This window comes from Hypomesus nipponensis, chromosome 4 (genome assembly GCF_054491055.1).
Source record: "Hypomesus nipponensis isolate SF chromosome 4, ASM5449105v1, whole genome shotgun sequence".
In the NCBI taxonomy this organism is placed as follows: Eukaryota; Metazoa; Chordata; class Actinopteri; order Osmeriformes; family Osmeridae; genus Hypomesus; species Hypomesus nipponensis.
In genome coordinates, this window is record NC_140364.1 from 5,486,621 (window position 1) to 5,503,850 (window position 17,230).

The following is a 17,230-nucleotide window of genomic DNA, read 5'->3' on the forward strand; positions in this document are numbered from 1 at the left end:
GTATCTGGGATTAAGAAGCCAATCAGAAAACGTGATTCCCGCGAATCCTTTAAGTCCGGAATTACCACACAAAGCGCGGATGAGTGCTTATCTGCACGGCTTGCAATCCCACTAATGCATTCATATCTTTCTCGGATGCAACAACTGGGTCGGGTTCGGAATTAAACAAGAAAGTACGTCTCCAGTCACCTCTCACTTACAGGGGTAAATATGAACACGGAATCGAGAGCATATCCAATATTGGTTTCATCTGATATGTTGCATGGTTTGAACACAAAGTGTTAGGTTTATTTAAGACAGATTCACTTGGTCTTTATAATCCCTACAATGTAATCCATACAATGTGGCCTGCAGCAAATATAGTTTGTTGTAAATGCTAACTTTTAGTGCAACATCAATGCTGTTAAATATAGCTTTCAATTACAGTTTTACTGTATTGCTACTGCCGCGTCACAGCAAGAAGGGTCTGGGTTGGATTCCCGCATGGGGTACTGCTCAGCGCTCAGGTGGGCTGTCTCCTGGGACTTTGCGTGGAGTTTGCATGTTCTCCCCCTGCTCACATGGGACTCCCCAATACAAGAACCCCAATACACAAAAAGGCAGAGCAGATGGCTCTCCTGCCCGTGTCCCCGGCCTGGACATGGGTGAGCACTTGGACTCGTCCCCCAGGTGCCACCGGTGTAGCTGCCCACTGCTACTGGGAGGAGCGACACCGGGATGGGAAAACGGCCAATATCTGCGGTGGACATCCTGGGATGCATGTGTGTGTGTCTACCACGATTGTGACATTCTTAAAAGGTTTCTTGTCGTCTTTCATTTGACTTTAGTATTATACTTCTTTTTTTACGTAACATTGGGGAGTGTGGACTTGCCGAATGGCACAGTGCTGTTTTAATGATGTTAGTTATATTGAGGGGACAGACGTAGGAGTTCTAAAGGGAGCAGGAGAATGTGGAAAACAGGAAGAGGTGGCGAAGGGTGTGTCACAAGGTCAACAACTACGACGCCACCCCCCACCCTGTGTCTCCCTCCTGGGCAGACCTCGAAGTTTGGAAGAAGGTGCATGGGGACTGGGTGATAGAGGCTCACACCAGGCTTACAGGTCAATATGGTTTACAGAGACAGAGACAGAGAGAGACAGAGAGAGAAATAGGCCCCAAATAAGCTCCTCATGGGACTGACCTTCTTCACGTCCCTCTGTCCTGTCAGAGAGACACAACGCTTCACTGGAGCACAGCCACCATGTCACAGTCCTGAATACTGAACACACACACACACACATTATCAGACTGGGGTGACTCATCTCATGCATTAAACCATCATTTTTTCCACAATTCCTTCTTTTATATGACCAAACAGAAGGAAAACTTGAAACAGAGTACATGTTAGTTTAAGTCAAAAGACCAGTGGCCCTGGACAATGGACTAAACCAAGGCGTGCCTTGGTATACTGTCCCAGCATCATATTCATGTACTGGAACATAGTTAAGTTATAATTATGATTCATGGGTAGACAAACAAATGGCAATTTAAGCGAATGTTTCTGTGGCCGTGTAACTGTGTAGCAGTGTGGGAAACTGGCTAGGGCGGTCTCTCGTTGGCGTAATTAGTCTTTGGTGACATACTTCACATGAGTAATGACACAATTTCACTGGTCCGCGTCCAGTTCATTTGTCACGCAGGGTAGAATAGGTATGGGCTGTGGTGAGTTCAGCTTCGAAACGGCAGTGAGGTCGCGTTTAACGCCGGCGCGTGATTAATTTCCATGTAGATGTGGAGAAATACGATTCGATAGATCATCTCCAATTAGAGGAGATCTCCAGGAACTGCAGAGCCCTCCCGAGGTCGCCTGAACCTTTTGTCTGTGCCGCTAATTGTTTCGTGACTTCAGGGTTGAGTATGCCTATGAATGTTGCTTTTACAACAACCAAGGTTGGCTGAAATCAATGGCAGCAGAAGACAAAAAGTCCCGTAAAAATCATTGTTCCAGTTAAGACAGCTACAGCTACATTCAATATTAAAGCTGCAGGTAGTGTTGAGTCATGGGCCAAAGGCCTCAAATACACTAATTAAAGCATTCGAGCTCAAGGTATCTGTACATATCCATAGCCTTCTGTCTCTCTGTTCCATGGAGCTCGATTTGAATCTGAAAGCCTCTTACTGCTAGTCCAGTGGTGCTAACACTGACCACTAATTAGAATTTCTTAACAGAGCAGGATCCAAAATAATTTGAAGGCTTGGATGCTTGATCGCCTGGAACGATCTCCACTGCTTTGACCCAAGAATATACCCAACTCAATCGTCATTTAATGGACTACAAAAACAAGCAAGGCATACAGAGAATCAGAGTTTCAATACGTGTGCAGCGCCAGTTTGAGTGAGCCATGGCTCCATCTATCCACCAATTGTCAGCTAATTGTCAGCTTAATTAAAAACGATACATTGCAGACTGTGAATAGTTTCCAGTTTGTCTAGTTAAACAGACAATAGGCTTCTTCTCCCTATTCTACTGGGAAAGTTACATTAGTCAAGACCATGAAAGCAGCCATTCATGAAATGCATTTTTTTTTGGGAACATTCTTTTGCTAGGCCTTATCATATTTAGACTGGAGACTGTTATTGGGATGTAAAAAAAAGTAAACTTTGAGGGTTCACCAACAATTTGCAGACCATTGACAACCTTTTGTTTCTTATGGGTGAGGCGTGACTGCCTCCAAACTGTTTTACACTATTCAGTCTGATCGCATTTCTCATATTTAAGTCCTGCATTGCCCTTGTTTAAACTGCTTTATTGACCTGAACTGAGTCAGACTGTGTTTACTTTCGGGTACAGTCAAACAACTAGGATGTATATTTCAAAGCAGGTAAGTACATCACCTGGTCTCAACATGACACAAACCAGTGAAGCATTGTGGGCTTCTTGCACTGGTCACCATTTCAGAAGAGCAACATTAAGGAACATTTAGATTGAAGTGCCTTTAAAAATGTATGTCATATAGAGGTGTCCTGACATTTGAACTGGCATTTCTGTGAACTTTACCCCTGACGATGTTGAGCTGTCTTGGACTGAAGGTAAAGGGACCCTGTTGACAACAGGTGTCATGTATAGGGTCCATCAAGCCAGGATCTTCATTGTTTGAGGAGCCATTCACTGTGGAGAAGTGGGGGATGTAGGTGGCAAGGTCAGTCTAAAATATGAGGAGCAGGATAAAGGGAATGGCTGTCAAACAAAAGGCTTCATTCATGCGAATTGCTTTTACATGGGGTCATGGGTCATGGGAGAAAAAGTATATAAATGAAAACATTTTAAATCACCTTGACCTTTTTTTAAACATTTATTTGAAAAAAATCAAATGTCAGTTATACAAACACAGCAGATACTTTCCACTTAAGAAATGGCTTTTATTTCAAATCTTTTGTCATGTCCTCTTGGCAAAGTTACTAAAATCTCAACAGGAATGACGCACAGTAAGAGAGACATAATTATGTTGAATGTCTGTTGGGAAAATCCCACCAACATACCCCAAAAATCGAGCACAAAGTCTTAATTTTCACCGCTTAGCACTCTTCATGTGTAAATTGACCAAAACAAAAAAGGCGTTGTAACGGGAAAATCAAACAATCATGCATATATATTGACACTGTTATTGATTGTACAAACCAGTAACGCCCTACCCCCAAACAAACACACTCAAAAGAACAGCCAATAAGACACAAAAGCAGCCTTGGCCCTTACAGAGCAATGGATGATAATGGAAGGTCATTATTTTTTATCTTCTCAAAACAACAAGCATACATTGCACGAGGCAAGGCAACAAGGCTTCGAAGGCATATATTTTGATATGCCTTTGTGTTCAATAATGTACAACATGCCTTGTGGGCAACTATGGAGTAGGCGAGAGAGAGCTTTGAGGTCTTAGATGTGTGGAGAGCTTCCCCATTCCACCTTTTTTTTTTTACCTTCTGGAAGAATCATAGTTCACAATATCTGGTCCTATTTTCGAATGCTTATCAGTGCTGCAGTCGAATCTAGCCACAGCAAGATGTGTTGGTCGGTATTCGGAACACACGTTTAATCAGAAACCATCTTTGACACTCTAATCTCACAATTTGTTCATCGCTAGATCTGAAAGTGGAAGATTGTGCTGGGCAGTACCAGATGAGTGATTGTCTTTGTTTCCAGGCTGAATCTAAGATGAACATTTTCTATTCGTCCGGGAAAAACAAAAGGGACGTGAGTCAGTAGACAATGACTTGCAGACTCCTTACCATACAGTAACGTACAGGCCGAAGAGCTCGAGGATCCTCTGGGATGTTTCAAGCATTGGGTTCTGTTGATTGTAAGACTAAGAATGAGAGCACAAATATGTCCATCTCCTCCTTAGACAAAATCAATGCAGCACAAACAGCAATTTTTTTTTTTTTTTTTTTTAAGAGTGAAGCTACATTTTGATAATCTCCCACATAGGCAACGGATCATTGGTGTCGTGTCATGTCAAATAGACAGAGAGTCATTTCCTGGTGGAGGACATTTGTCTGCCCATACTTCAGTCACGCTCCAAACTTGAGCCTGACTAGTTTCCTTAATGACTTGGGACATCACAGATGGCCCTTCCGACTAGGTCAAGTGTGGATATCAATGTGTGTGTGTGTGTGTGTGTATCTGTGAGGGTGCAACCGTGTACCGCGCTGTCTGTGTAACTGTTTGGAAGTGTTGGCTTGGAAATGTGTGTGCAGGGCTCAACCCAGTAACAAGGCATAACATTCAAAGGAATGTCACGACCCCCTGGCCGTGTGTCTCATCGGCTCCCTCCGCCTCCATGGCAACCCGTCCTCATGGCCCCCCTGCTTCAGTCCACGTCTACGTCCAGGTCCAGCTCAGTGCTCAGATTCAGGTAGAAGAAGGCGTACACGCAGAGCAGGAAGAACAGGATGGCCACGATGACCAGCAGGACGTCCTGTCAGGACCGAGAGAGAGACAGGGGGGAAAAGCAGCACTGGGTTTCACTACAACATCAATAGCTGTGGAATAGCATGCTAGCTAACTGTACCCATATTGAGACGTTAAAGGCATGACCTCAGCTCCAAAACGTAGCATAGCAATGCCTGTTTTAACAACCTTGTAGAAAGCGGATTATAATAATCACACTTAAGGTTATGAAAGTTAATTCCAGGTATGGAGGAGGTGGAACTACAGAGAGGTAAATCTTTTTTTTTTTGTTTGGGGGGGGGGGGGGATACCAACGAGATAGCCCCAACAACAATGTGAGTAATAACCCAAGTCGCTAAACTGTAATGCCATGTATTTGCAGACCACCTTACCTACGTAACTACGATGTTTTTACAGGTATTGTCATGTTAGTCATTCACATTCAGATGGGGTCAAATGTTATCCTATGGCTGTACAAGGTGTTTAAGATGTGGGTAATGTCCACTATCAAAAACCATGTGCATTACTATCTTGACTCAGCTTATCTTCCAAAATTAGACTATTAAAGTGAAACTTTTTGTAAATTTGATCAACTAAATGGATTCCAGCTTCAATTTGCAGCTAATTAGACCATTTTCATCGGCGTGATGTTCAACTTTAAATTAGATTTTAAAGATTTGTTCATTACCATTCTACACCAGACTGCAACGCTAGTCATCTTCAACTCCATTAGTCTCCATTCTCCTAGTTAACAATGCTCACTTGTTCTCAGTCTTAAGAACTCATTAGCAAACTTTCTAATCAAAACTGGAGAGCTTGAAGTGGTTTAAGAGAGCACAAATGTTCAATGCAGTATGCTGGGTATTCTAATGAGCCTGTTTTCATTGTTTGATTTGAGTAGCAAAATTAACTCGAGTACATGAATGATGCATATTTTGCATTTGTTTATTGTCTGTCGCCCTCAGAATAAAATGTTATGACCTAACTTTTTAAGTTGCATGGCCTCACAAACAGGTATGCGGAATCTTCCGCATGCTAGAGTCTGAGTCATCCAGCTCTTGTTCTTGTCATCCTTTCAGGAGTCGTCCCTTTAGGTGTCTGCAGAAGCAACCTCAGCTCATAACACTGTTTCTTCATCACAAGAAAGGATATAGGTGTCAAGGAACGGTAAAACAGGAAACATTCGAGACGAAAAGGGGGGAAAAAAAGATAAAAGTGTATGTTATGTCAGTCAGAACTCACAGCAATTGAAATCGACCCCATTACAAGTGGCAGAACAAATTCCGCCCTAAAGCGCAGTGAGAGATAAATAAGAGAGAGATAGAAAGAGAGAAAGAGAGATAAGGCGCACAACAAAACAAGGGAGGAGGGTGTGGGGGGGGTTTATAATAATTCTGTCCGAATAATTGGGAGGAGGAAGGGTAAGGGGACTATTTAAAGCTGTCACAAAGTCCTGTACTATCTGTGTACAAGGCAGTCGTCAGCGCGTCCCATACTCATTAGAGTGCTAGCATTAGCTGTAGCATTTATCTCCTTCCCGGCAGACTCGAAAACAGCTTAAGTCCCTGCTTAATTGGAAAACTTTTAAATTTCACGCACTTTAGTTTTGTACATTACCGCAGGCCACCGTCTGCACAGAGTTGATTCACTTTTCTATTTAGCCTGGCCTCTGAGGAGGAAGAGAAAAATGTAATTGTTATCAAAACACAAGGGCGATTGATTTCTGCATTCAAGCAACTTGTTTCCCGTCTACGTGTGTGAAAATGACAAAGAAGTCGCTGTCGTTTTGTTGACAAAATGAAATATTTCTCATTAGCTCATTTGACAAGTGAGGCTGTCAGTTGTTTAAGTAAGGGATAATGCCCGACAAGGTGTACAATATCACCTGATAATGGACATACCAACATGAGACCCTGTCCTGGTATATCATTGTTGAGACAGGGGCAGCAACAAAATGAAAAAATATAAATCGCTGATCAAAGTCCCTTTTCAACTTTTAACTGAGCAATAAAATGGCTTTGGTGAAAAAGACTGTGGCAAAAGGGAAACCTGACTAAGATTTTGACTTCATCCATCTTTACGCAGAGTACCTTCCTTTTCTTGAGCTAAGATACATTCACATCCCTCTCCCTTTTTTCCCCACAAACATTCTGATGGAGGACTCTGGACGGAACCCAAGCGCACCATCATGTGGCTTCCCGGCGGCGGCAGCAGCTGCGGCATGCTGGGAGTGTGGACCCTGTCGCCTGGCGACAGGCCATCGCTTGGCAGACTTCTCGCCTCATCTGTCCCGCCTTTTGCTTCCTTCTGTCACACTCCTTTTCACAACACGACCCAAATTCTCTCTCATTCACTTTCTGCCTACAATGCAATAGTTTATCGTATTGTTCGAGTCCTGTCATACAATTTTGTGTTTCAGTTTACACCCAATACTGTAGTCACAAGGACAGTCTACACAAAGGGACTGGTTGATAAAGTGTGGCTGTGCGGCAAGGACATTCACCGAATACTTTGCCCATTCTCAAACACATTTTTCATCTTTTCAGTTTTCCATTGATGTGTGGAGGTGCAAGTGTGTTTTCCCCTGACAGCTTGTCACACACCAACCCCAATCGTTCACATACAGTAGGCTAAGTGAATCTCCCGGTGACACCAGTAGAAAGATCACCAACTGTCTGTCAACACTCAGAAATGATCTAGGTGCGAACAAGTCCTGTTGCTCCCAGCAAAGACCTCACAGACAACGGCACATTGCAATAGGCTCACTGTTCCACCATGCACACCGGGCCTGAATTAGTTGGAGAAATATTTTTGTTAAACTGAGAAAAAGGTTTAGCGCAACACCGGAAAGACACAAATCACTTTAGGAGGTAGGAATTTGCAATTGTGATTTAACAGGAATCGTGTGGATATTTGACTACTTTGTGGATGCACAATTCTCTATTCAAATCTCTATGCTCTCTTTTATTTTCTATTTTCATGTTTCTTTTGGCTCGTCATTGAAATACAGTTTATGTAAAACAATAAAAAAAAGAATCCTTATGTTTTGTCAGTTACAGTATTGTTACGACCTGATAAATGAAGCGCCAGCAGAAGACCACTGTTAAAACCCAGCATTTCAGTGTTTCATTCCAAATGTTGTAGCTGTACGGATGCAGGATGGGAACACGCGTCATTACAGCATCTCTAACTTCATGTGCCAAAGCAGTAAGTTCTGATAACTCCCCATGTTTAGGCCGGAAAGAGTAGAAGAAAAATAACATATGGCTACCCTGACAATTACAACAAGCAGTGCTTGTTTCCAGAGCTGCAGTTCTGAAATCATTTGATAGAACTGGTTTTCTGGGCAAGCTAGTAGGGCGAACGGTAACCTCAGCCAGATACCCGCTGCTCTGCCAGCCAGTGCCATCCGCTGTTGGGTGATGGATGGCACAAGGGACCAGACAGATATAACCCCAAACTTGTACTAAGGCATGCCCATGCGTACGTACACCCCCCCGCCCCCCCTCCCCCACCCCCCACACACACACACACACACACAGCAGGTGGCCGAGTTCCCACTTCCTCTGCCAACATCCCGATACACCAACTGGTCATTGCTCTGTGAGCAGCAGTGCCCTCTTTCTTTCTTTCTTTCTCTCCCTCGCTCCCTCTCCCCGTTCTTCCAGCTCCACCAGCTTGCCCGGGCCTGCCCTGCAACCACACTGGCCCGGGCACAGCCGGCCTGCCTGCCTGCCAGTTTGGCCACCTCTGAGACACCAGCTGCAGCTGAGACCAGCCCTGTCCCCACACACAGGAGAGGGGAGAGGAGGACATGTACCTGTCCCACATACAGAAGAAGAACACCACGGAGGAGCACAGAGCTAGTGCAGACCAGACCATCTGTCCAAGCTCTCCAATCAAGCCCATTTCACTTCACAATCCGTCATCAACTGTCCTTCCCTTTCACTAGGAGTCTTATTTTTGGATGGAAAATCCAAATGAAGTATCCGTGAAGCCAAATATAGCGCTGGAAGGTTTGAGTGGCTTAATATCCATGTCCCAAAGGTATATCTTATCCAACCTTTGCAAACCATCGCAATTCAGTGTGAAAACATGCATTATTCATAAGGAATATAAATATTTAAATATATGAACTAATCTAATTGGATTAAAGACTTTCTTAATGAGGCTTGGTTGGTGGAAAATCAGCATGTATTATTTTTGACCGTGAGGTTTTGCTAGTTGAACCCTTCTCTTAAGTGAAGCCCCATCCTTAAACACATCATGCCAATAAAAATGTGTATAATACTTATATGTAAATACACCATATTATACCTTTTATTGGTTTGGGGTTAATTTGCATATATAAATAGTCTGCAGGATACTAATATTGTGCACGGCTTCAGGCTTTTGATATGCAGAAATGGAACCATGAGATTTGAGGGGAAAAAGATAAATACTATACCTAGTGAAAATATGTCGACTGAACATATTAAATAGAACATGAAGTATATTGCTTGCTTTAGTGGAGTGATGAGCCTGTCTTTGTTACCCAGAACATTGATGAACTTTTCCCAGGTTTCAAACTCAAAAGACTAAAGGAGGTTGGACATTCAAAACACACACACACACACACACACACACACACACACACACACACACACACACACACACACACCTTTTTCATTCTCTATCTCTGTGTCTACCTTTACCTTCCACTAGCTCTATCTCTCTCTCTCTCTACCTATGAATTCCTTTTTCTCTCAACTGTATGTATCGCTTCCCCCTTTCTCTCATCTCTCTCATCGCCTACCTCTACCGTATTCCTCCTCTCTCCTCTTCTCCCTCTCATGAATATCGAGAGCCGTGTGAAGTCCTCCAAGGGGAGCACTGTGAATAATGTCCCCCTCCTCCATATTTCCCGGGGTGGGAGAGTTGGGTCTAGCGGCACCACAGAGCCAGAACCCTGCCTCTCTACCTGGGCCACGAGTCGAACACTGGGCTTGGCCTGGATGAAGAGCATACCCAGAGTGAGCGCTTGCCCCGTCTTGTTCGATGATGTGCACTCTGACTTTTTTTTAAGTGATTCTGGGGTTTTGCATTATGCGAGACACGGCCGGATGGAAAAGAGGAGACTCAGAGGCAGGCGGAAAGAGACTAACTGACTCTCACTGAGACTCTCTCACACACACGCACACGTTAGGAGGCTCACCTTGATACCAGGAGCATTCTTCTTGGCTTCAGCCTGCAGTCTGGTGTTCTTCAGGGCTGATTTGCTCTTCTTATAGTCCTGTTGACCTGAAAAGGAGATCTTCCATCAGAGGACACAACTCACACAAGCGCCCACAGCACTTTGGAACACAACAAAGTTTCAAACGTAACATTTCAAATGAACATTGAATAAAATGTGACGAAAGACAAATGCAAAGGTGATGATGTCACGGTATTTCCACGCACAACAACAAATGAACAACCATGACACAATACAAAGGATTTATTTCGCCAAAATAGAGTATGGAAATAAATGGAAATAATAAATACACAGTAAACTTGAATTGAGTATTATCAATAAACAAGTCACAGGTGAACGTGACAGCTCTTGCTGTTAAGGGTTGATTAGGAAAGAAATGGGACTAAACACACACACACACACACACACACAGCTGTACTGTGGTTCTGTCTTGCTGTGTGTGGTTCACCTGAGCTTGGCTTCTCATGAGTTTGTCTCTCCAGGGTGATCCGAGCGGGCAAACTGGCCACCTGGTGCAGCATGTGGGACTCTGTATTTGTGAGCGAGTGTGTGCGTGTGCCTGTGTGAGCATGTGTGTGTGTGCAACAGAGCTGGCAGTCTCCCTCCCTGATTACAAACAAACACCCCCCCCCCTTCCCCCTCCAAAGAGTAAAAAAGAGAAAGGACAGCTTGGCTGCTAACAGCACGAGGGGGGGGGGTTCGGTGTATGTGTGTGTGTCTTCTTGTGCGTGTGTCTCCTTGTGTGTGTGTCTCCTTGTGTGTGTGTCTCCTTGTGCGTGTGTCTTCTTGTGCGTGTGTCTCCTTGGTGGCATCACCCAGCACAGGGTCAGCCTCAAGGTCCTCTCCCTCTCAACACACAGTGGGGCCACTTGAAGTGCAACTCCCAGCCAATTAAGCCTCATTAACATGGAGGGGAGCCGGAGGAACAGGCCTGGGACTGAGCGTCCTTATCCGTCTGTGATGGCGGCGATGGGGGGACGGGGGGGCGACACAGAAGGAGGCAGGAGAGGGAGGATGACTTCCCCAGACAGGGCTCCGAGACAGCGACCCATCCCCCCGGGGGCTGCAGGTTTAGCTCCACCATACGGTGCCCCGTCTGGAGGCGGAGAGGGGCGGGTGAAAGACGGGAAGGAGGAGAGGGAGAGGCGAGGGAGCCGGAGGAGGAAGGGGCGGGTCCTCGAGGGGCCGAAGCTGTTCCTTTGGCCGCGTCTGACCGCCGTGCTCCCTCTCTCGGCTCGCTGGTCCGTCCCCCGCACGCGCGCGCCGGTGCAACACACTGCGCGACGTGGCAAGCGGGGCGTTCTGTCGCAGACAAAACCAGTAAGGAATCGTTTGCGAGGGCAGCGCGTGCAAGGGGTTCTCTTCAGGATGTTCAGGAGAAGTGGTCATTCAACCACACACACCTTCTTAATAAAATGTATCCTTGTTCATTATTAGATTTTTATACCACATCGATCCAAAAAATCTCTCATCACTCACAGAGAACACTATTACTGTCACGGACAGCAATGAGAACTTGCCTTCAGAATTGTTAACACAGGTCTATTATAGTCATTTACAGTAGGCCTAATCTTTGCTTTTGTGACACATCTGCAACTCGGTAGCTTCCGACAAATTCCATTAGCTTCCGACATTTCCCAGATAACTCTTTATGGAGCGCACCTGTTGTGCCACACAGAGACCATGAACAATATTGCAGCAAGTAGACAGGGAGAGATTAGATCAGCTTTCTACGTCTTACTTTGCACTGAAAACATCCTGTCATAAAGTGCTACAGTAGCGTAAAGAAAACCAACACAGCACACCAGACCATCTGTTCAGAATAAATAGTTAATCGTAACCAAATCAAAATGATTACTAACGGGGCGCCCTGATGGCTCATCGGGGTACAGAGCGTACCACTTGAGCTAAGGCCTTCCCGCAGCGGCCTGCGTTCGATTCCAGCCTGGGCCATATGCTCCATGTCATCCCCTCTCTCTCTGCCCTGCCTTTCCTGTCTCAAACAGTCACTGTCCAAAATGAAGCAAAAAATGCCCTCCAGAAAATACATGTACAAATAAATATCACAGGTAGGAGAATTAATAGTTTATGCAAGAATACGATTCTTTGTTTCTGTGATTGTAGGCCACTAAAAAACAAATGTTTTTACCTGTTCCATGTGTCTCTGTATGTGTGTGTGTGTGTGTGTGTGTCTTCAGGTGTTCCGACTGTGGACTTTAGAGTGCCAATCGGATATCCGCAACAAAGAAGGGCCGTGAAGGAGCGTCAGCAACATCGCTATCCATCTGTGGTAAAGCCACAGTGCTGAAGTAGATAGACATCACCACGCTCGCCCCTGACAGCATGGGGCCCTCCACACCATTCTGAAGAAGGAACCACACGGGGCCGGTATTTTCTTTCGTCTTTAAAGCGACGCATTGTTGCTCAGGCTATTTTTGAAGAGCAATTTGCTTATGCGCGTTTGTGTATGCGTTTCTGTTAACCAGCGGTTCTGATCAAATTGGCTGATAACGCTACATTTCAGACTGTAAAAAGGGGGAGGAAGACCAGAGGGGGGAACATGCAGGGAGGGGCTTTCAGTGTCTTTGACCCTAGTGTTCCATATTTGAATTAGTGAGATGTAGAGCGTGCGTGTGAATAGAGACACTCTGCAAGGTGTAGCAGTGGGAGATTAGCTTGTTATGTTGTCTCGATGTGAGTGTGTGTGTTTGGAAGGAGACGCCAGACTTGCACAATAGAGAGCCACTTAAGGTTTCGACAGGCAAAATTGTCCTATTCTCCAAGAGCTGCTACAATAAAACAACGGTTAAAAATCCTTGTAAAAGTCCTTGTAGTTTGTCAATGTCAATTTCATCCAGGAATTCACCCAGTATTTAGTTTTGGTGCTTTTTTCATTTGATTTATTCTTTAGAGAATATCTGCTTTTTTTGGAACGAGATAATGACTCTCAACAGGAAAAAGACAGGGAGAGAATGAGGGGATGACATGGAGGTATACACCCTGGGCTGGATTCGAACCCATGCTAAGGACTTAACCGCTGAGACACCGGCCCCCAATATTCTATCATGACGCAACAACACAAAAGCTTAAAGTTATCAATGTCAGGATGACAATGCAACGATCCGCAAAAACAACCACAATAGAGTAAATTGACCAACATCCAGTTATGACAAACACGTTATGGTTGTATAGTAGAGAACTGTACTGTTGCATCCAAGTAACTACACTAATGGAATCAATTTGGGGACCGGCTTTACTTCACAAGCTCTCTCTACAGACAAATGTTATACGAGGAGTCTTTAAGTGTTTTTTAATCTTTTTTTTTTTTACAACAAAAAAACAACACAAACACAAAACAACCATGGGTTTGTTTGGTTGTGTTTATAGAGCCATTTTTCCAGCACCGCCAATGGCGACCGCTTTGTTTTGTACCCACATGAGGAAAAACAACAGAGGAACCACTCACTGCTCTTTCTTCCATCCATTACATCTGGCATGCTTAAGGGCCTGGTCCCATGATTGATACACAACATATTGTCTTGGTTAGTGGCGTGGTAAGGTCGGGGGGAAACTAAACGAAATAACGTGCCGTATTAAAGTTTGACTAAATGACTTCTGACAAGATATCCAAGTGTTTTTTTTTTGGGGGGGGGGGTGGAATTTAGTGCCCGTCAGTAATGCGACCTCAAAGCCTTCCTAGAAAATACCCTCCTTAGTATCTAATCAGTCCTAGACAGGGCGCTGGGGAAAAAGCTCTCGTCTTATTTCCTTCTGTGATGTTCTTGTCTTGGGTTGTGACTCATGATTGCAAAACAACGTTTCTCTAAGATGACGTACAAACATTGCTACATGATTATATTGTGTGTGTGTGTGCATTATGAATCAAACTTCTTTTTTTTTTTTTGCTGGCTGGCTGGCTGAAGGAGATGTGTAGGTGGGTTTCTACTACAGAAAGTATCTGTTTTCAATGCATACAATGTAATGCAGTGTGTATGTGTTTATGATTAGGGGCTGTGTTTGTGTGCACATTCATTCTGGATCTATGAGTTTGAGTGTTTCACTGCCATTTGTTTGTGTCGTGTTTGTGTGTGCATTTGTGTGTGTGTCCATGTGTGTGTGCGTACATGCGTGTGTGCATGTGTGTATGTGCATGCGTTTGACTGCAGGCATCCTTCTCTCCTCTTTCTGCTTCCTCTCTCTCCACCATCCATCGCATTTGACTTCAACCTGTTTACAAAGGCAGTCGACAAGAAGAGAACTCCAAAGTGTGACAACGTCAGGATGCTTATGGCCCAAAGTTAAGGACGTCTCGACACTCGTGTCAAAGACACGGTCTACAAACCCTCTACTGGCTGGGAGGCTCAGCAGGAGGGACGCCCATCCTGCACTAGCGATCCGCCTGCATACCGAGTGTTTATTATTGTTACCTGGGAGGCTGGAGAGCCGAGCATTAGGCAGAGCCAGTAACTTTGGGCAACAGCAGATGGAATGCTGATATACCGCTCCTCCAAGCCTCCTTATGGAGGGGCACAAACCAGGCCCGGAGGAGAGACTCACCGATCTGTTTGCGGTACTGATCGACGGGGGCCCGGCCCAGGGAGGAGTCTTTCTTACCCATCCTTCCTGCCTCGTTTCCTTCCTTCCTTGTTTCCTATGAGGAATGGAAGCACAACAGAAGTGATGACTCGGATATACCGAATGGACAGCCGAGAATGACGTTGGTGCTGTGTGTATCTGGGTAGGATCCTTAAATGAGAGCCAAATTCATATTCAAGATTGAAATCCATTTATAATCTCATACGACGCAGTCAGTATCCATTTGAAGGATGGGTTATCCTGTGTATTGCGTCACAATTTATCCTAATCCTGGCTCATGTCTCCTTACTCTGTATGGTCATCATGTTAAGCGTATGAGATAGTGGAGGTGAGCTTCCCATCCAACTCGTTTACCTTCTAGCTCTGTCACAGAGATTGAGATCTCTGCCTCAATTACCATAGCAACGCAGATGGGAGGAAATAGTTCATTAGAAAAAAATATTGATAGAAAACTAAAACAGGCATGTGTGTGTGTGCGGGTGTACATCCGTCCGTCTGTCTGTCTGTCTGTCTGTCTGTGTGTGTGCATGCACTGCATGCGTATGATGACCACAGTGCGTTTGTGTGTTTCCATGCATTTTTCTCTCCTGTGAAGAGGGCTCTGATCTAAATTCAAGCCGCCTTCCTCTCAGTCCCGGACTCTGTATCAATCAATACCATCCCTTTGTTTAAAATAGTGGAAAAAGCGATTGTGAGGCAAAGGGCAGGTCTGTGTTTCGGATGATATTTAAACCCCTCTGACCTATTCTCTCTAAGAGAATTCAGCCGTCCAACCCTGGCCCTCGACCGCTTTGACAAATAACCCTCAGCATTCAGCTGCAATAATTGCCAGACCCTCAGGGCGAAACAATTGATTATCATAAAAGAATAAGAGAAATGGATAGGAAAAGAAAAAACGAAAAAGGGAGGCACAGAACAATTGTGTGTGTGTGTAAACATGCGTGTGTGTGTGTGTGTGTGTGTGGGGGGGGAAGCAAGCGACAGAGATACATTTGAGAACGTTCCAGTCAGAAAAACAAGAGCAAAGAGAAGAGATGTGTGCATCCATTGAGGAGCTTTAGAAGCTACAGTAGATGTCAGTGGGGAATAGGAGAGGCTTCCAAATTAGCATGTTCAAGGAGCGTGGCAGCGCCCGCCGATTCCTTTCCCCAGGGAGATGCCTCTAGAGCCTCAATCTACCTCCTCTAAAACACTATTTTCAGCTCAACTTCAAACAGAATTACAGCCCAAACCCAATTGCTGAAGTAGTACACCATTGTTCTCGGGGGTGAAAATTAAGAGTCAGCATGTCGAAACAAGAAAAGGGAAAAGGGGAAACGGGGTTTGGAGGTGGGGGGGAGATGAGAATATTATGCGGATAGGCTAATGTTTACACAACAGGACCAAGCTGTTGACAAGCCCTTAGGGTGGAGGCACGGTTGGGATTGGGGTGTTCTGATGAGAACAGAGAACATAGGGAACTCTGAGGAAATGGATAGGGGACCTAGCCATCTCTCTACCAATCCAGTCCGTAACTTCAGTGTCATGAAGCATATCTTTTTCTATATACACTGAAACCAAGTATTAGGTAGGCCCTACAGTTTTCTTCACGAAAACATTTTGGACTGGGTCAAAATGTTCCATTCATTGATTAACTAATACTGTGGTGGAATTCAATTACTGGTTGCATGGAAACAGTGATTTGGAGCACGAGGTGGGACATCACGGAAGAGTGAGACATACTGGATCACAGAAGACTAAATATAGATCTTAAGCACAATGGGAGCTTGATAAATATATTGCATTCGTACTTCTTCCACAGAAGAAGACAGTAAGAGTCTGAAAGTGAAAAATACTTTACGAGTAGGTTATGATGTCAGCCAATAATATTGAGTTCAGTAAAAAAGTCTCGTGCAGATTGTGGTGCAGCCTACATCCATTACATTTTAAATGCAATGCAATCGTAGCAAACATATCAACACTATTTTAAAAACAATTCAACTGTTACAATAGCAATTCAATTATCCTAAAATTGCGTTGTCTGGAGATTCGTTTAATTTCCTAAATAGCGCACTTACTGATGTTTTGGAATGTGGTTTCTTATTCGTTGTTGTTTTGCATTTTCCAGTCGACCGACTGCCGTTTGAACACGAATTAATGTGAGGTTTTTATTGCACTTTGCACCTCTTTCTTTCAGAACGCCAACACATCACGTCCATTATTTTCATTTCCTGGTTCCTACGTCACTGATTTGGATTGACAGTCGATTGTCCATTCAGAAACAACATTTTTTTTTTATTGGCCAATAGTATACTGAAAGGCGGGATCAACTAAAAACATCCATAACATTCACTTTTTTATTGTCTGATCATTAGTACAGCCTATATGTGTGTGAAGAGCAAACTGCACTTAGTATGGCCTACTCAGTCTATTGAAGTTATGCGGTTTGTTGTATGCCAGTTATGCACTTGCAGAATATTACAGATAGGATTC

General features: G+C 44.4%; 1 protein-coding gene across 4 annotated transcripts in view; it reads right to left on the reverse strand.

The window, feature by feature from the left end:
* The window catches only part of triqk (triple QxxK/R motif containing), a 42,302-nt gene extending 25,335 nt beyond the window's left edge, over window positions 1-16,967 (reverse strand). Inside the window, exons 1-6 of one of the 4 annotated variants that reach the window (XM_084696525.1) lie at window positions 16,816-16,967; window positions 14,720-14,813; window positions 10,124-10,209; window positions 4,269-4,957; window positions 3,040-3,150; window positions 1,183-1,260 (exon numbers count right to left, since the gene is read on the reverse strand). In XM_084696525.1, the coding sequence (XP_084552651.1) occupies window positions 4,850-4,957; window positions 10,124-10,209; window positions 14,720-14,780 (255 nt within the window). In that variant the 5' untranslated portion in view covers window positions 14,781-14,813; window positions 16,816-16,967 and the 3' untranslated portion in view covers window positions 1,183-1,260; window positions 3,040-3,150; window positions 4,269-4,849. Of the gene's footprint in view, window positions 1-1,182; window positions 1,261-3,039; window positions 3,151-3,380; window positions 4,958-5,858; window positions 6,061-9,724; window positions 9,920-10,123; window positions 10,210-14,719; window positions 14,814-16,815 lie in introns of those variants that run through there. The other 3 variants (XM_084696524.1, XM_084696527.1, XM_084696526.1) reach the window with 3 other exon arrangements.
* Window positions 16,968-17,230: the final 263 nt, after the last annotated feature.